Below are 2,943 nucleotides of genomic sequence, written 5' to 3'. Positions count from 1 at the left end.
CTGTTAGATCCCAGCAGCTCCCAGTGGATTCCAGCAGCTCCCAGTGGATCCATATCCCCGCTGCTCCCAGTGGATCCCAGCAGCTCCCAGTACATCTGGATCCCAGCAGCGCCTGTTAGATCCCAGCAGCTCTCAGTGGATCCCAGCAGCTCCCAGTGAATCCAGATCCCAGCAGCTCTCAGTGGATCCCAGCAGCTCCCAGTGAATCCAGATCCCAGCAACTCCCAGTGGATCCCAGCAGCTCCCAGCAGCTCCCAGTGGATCCCAGCAGCTCCCAGAGGATCTGGATCCCAGCAGCTCCCAGTGGATCCCAGCAGCTCCCAGCAGATCCGTATCCCAGCTGCTCCCAGTGGATCCCAGCAGCTCCTGTTAAATCCCATCAGCTCCCAGCAGATCCGGATCCCAGCAGCTCCCAGTGGATCCCAGCAGCTCCCAGTGGATCCATATCCCAGGTGCTCTCAGTGGATCCCAGCAGCTTCCAGTGGATCTGGATCCCAGCAGCGCCTGTTAGACCCCAGCAGTTCCCAGTGGATCCTGATCCCAGCAGCTCCCGATGGATCCCAGCAGCTCCCAGCGGATCCCTATCCCAGCAGCTCCCAGTGGATCCCAGCAGCTCCCAGCGGATCCCTATCCCAGCAGCTCCCAGCGGATCCCTATCCCAGCAGCTCCCAGTGGATCCCAGCCGCTCCCAGCAGCTCCGAAGGGGTTAAGGCTGCGCAGGTGCCGCTCTCCCGGGGCTGAAGGCCCTCCCCTCGCCTCCTCCTCCTCCTCCTCCTCCTCCTCCTCCAGCCCTGGATATAAACCCGGGGCCTCTCTCCCCGCCCTGGATCCGGTCTCCCCCAACCCGTCCTGCCTGTCCTGCCACCGCCCTGCCCCGCTCCCAGCCTTCTCCCAACCTCCCGCCCGCCTTAAAAACCTCCTGCCCCCTTCTCCCAGCCTCCTTCCGACCTCCTCCCGACGCCTTCCGACCTCTTTCCCACCTCCTTCCAACCTTTCCGACGTCTTCCAACCTCTCCCAACCTCTTCCAACCTCCTCCCGACATCTTCCAACCTTCTCCCAACCTCTTCCAACCTTCTCCCAACCTCTTCCAACCTTCTCCAAACCTCTTCCAACCTTCTTCCGACCTTCTTCCAACTCTTCCAACCTTCTTCCAACTCTTCCAACCTTCTCCCAATCTCCTTCCGACCTTCTCCCAACCTTCTCGCCACCTTCTCACCCGTCTTCCGACCTCCTCGCCCTCGTCCCCCCCCCAACCTCGCCATGTCCGTCACCGTCACCAGGAAGACCGTGAGGAGCAGCTCGGCCGCCCCCGGCCGCTCCTTCAGCTCCCACTCCTACACCGCCGGCCCTGGCGTGAGGATGAGTACGGCCTCAGCCTTCAGCAGCTACGGGGGGAGCCGTTACGGAGCCGGGGGGCTCTACCGGGGTCCGGCCCTGGCCCCGGGGACGGGGGGTGGCATCACGGCCGTCAGCGTCAACCAGAGCCTCCTGACCCCCCTCAACCTGGAGATCGACCCCAGCATCCAGCGGGTGCGGAAGGAGGAGAAGGAGCAGATCAAGACGCTCAACAACAAGTTCGCTTCCTTCATCGACAAGGTGGGGCTGGGCTGGGGGGAGGAGAGGGCTGGGACCCCCCCGAGAGACCTCCTGAGCCCCTCTGGGACCTCCTGAACCCCCTTGGGACCTCCTGGCCCCTTTGGATACATCCTGAGCTCTCTTGGGGACACTGAGGCCACCTTGGGGACCTCCTGAGCCCCTTGGGAGCTCCTGGTCCCTTTGGGGACCTCCTGAGCCCCTTGGGGACACCGAGACCCCCTTGGGGACCTCCTGAGCCCCTCTGGAAGCTCCTGGACCCTTTGGAGACCTCCTGAGCCCCTTGGGGACATTGAGACCCCCTTGGGGACCTCCTGAGCTCCTTCAGGGACCTCCTGAGCCCCTTGGGGACACCGAGACCCCCTTGGGGACCTCCTGAGCCCCTCTGGGATCTCCTGGCCCCTTGAGGCACATCTTGAGCACCTTGGGGACATTGAAACCCCCTTGGGGACCCACTGAGCCCCTTGGGGACCTTCTGAGCCCCTCTGGGACCTCCTGGTTCCTTCAGGGACATCCTGAGCCCCTTGGGGACATTGAAACCCCCCTCAGAGAGGTCCTGACCCCCTTGGAGACATCCTGGCCCCCACAGGGACATCCAGACCCCCTTGGGGACCCCCTGAACCCCTTTGGCCACATTTGGCCCCACCTTGGGGACCTCCTGCCCCCCTTGAGATCATCCACCCCCCCCTTCAGGGACCCCCTGACCCCCTTTGGGCACATTTGGCCCCTCCTTGGGGACCTTCTCCCCCTTTGGGGACATCCAGACCCCCTGGGGGACACCCTGACTCCCTTTTTGGGCACATTTTGCCCCACTTTGGGGACCTCCTGCCCCACCTTGGGACCCCCACTCTGCTCTCAGGGACCCCCTGACCCCCTTTTGGCCACATTCGGGGTCCCCTTTGGGCTCCCCGGGGACCTCCTGCCCCTTTGCTGGTTGTGGGGACACCTCGGTCCCCTCCCTGTGGCGGGGACATGGCGGCGGCGCCGGGGGGCAGGGAGTGGCGCCGGGGCAGGAGCCGGGGCCGGAGGGGGTGTCGTTGTCCCCCCCCCACCCTGGGGTGCAAGGTGGGACCCCCCCATGGAGGAATCAGCCAGCGTTGGGGTGGGGGGCACCCAGCACCCACCCCCTTCACCCCAACACCCGCTTCCGGGTGCTGGGATGGGGTGGGGGGGTTGGGGGGGGACAAGAATTCCCCTGGGGACACCCCCGGGTGGCACCTGGGACCCCAGAACCCGGGGGGGGGGCACCCCAGGACCCGACCACCCCAGACCTACACCCTGGGACCCCAGTTTGCTCCCCCAGAAGCCCAGGGTGGCACCCCAACCCCCCCCTATCCCAAACCCTCTCT

General features: G+C 65.2%; 1 protein-coding gene across 1 annotated transcript in view; it reads left to right on the top strand.

Moving 5' to 3' along the window:
• Positions 1 to 834: 834 nt before the first annotated feature.
• LOC106900179 (keratin, type II cytoskeletal 75-like) overlaps positions 835 to 2,943 on the top strand; it is a gene marked incomplete at its 3' end in the record, with an annotated part of 5,702 nt that continues 3,593 nt past the window's right edge. The window contains exon 1 of the mRNA XM_014962166.1: positions 835 to 1,602. Within this exon, the coding sequence (XP_014817652.1) occupies positions 1,262 to 1,602 (341 nt within the window). The remainder of the gene's footprint in view (positions 1,603 to 2,943) is intronic.

The sequence above is a fragment of the Calidris pugnax genome, unplaced genomic scaffold, assembly GCF_001431845.1.
Source record: "Calidris pugnax isolate Ruff unplaced genomic scaffold, ASM143184v1 scaffold1456, whole genome shotgun sequence".
NCBI lineage: Eukaryota > Metazoa > Chordata > Aves > Charadriiformes > Scolopacidae > Calidris > Calidris pugnax.
This window is presented reverse-complemented; position numbering and strand designations above follow the sequence as displayed.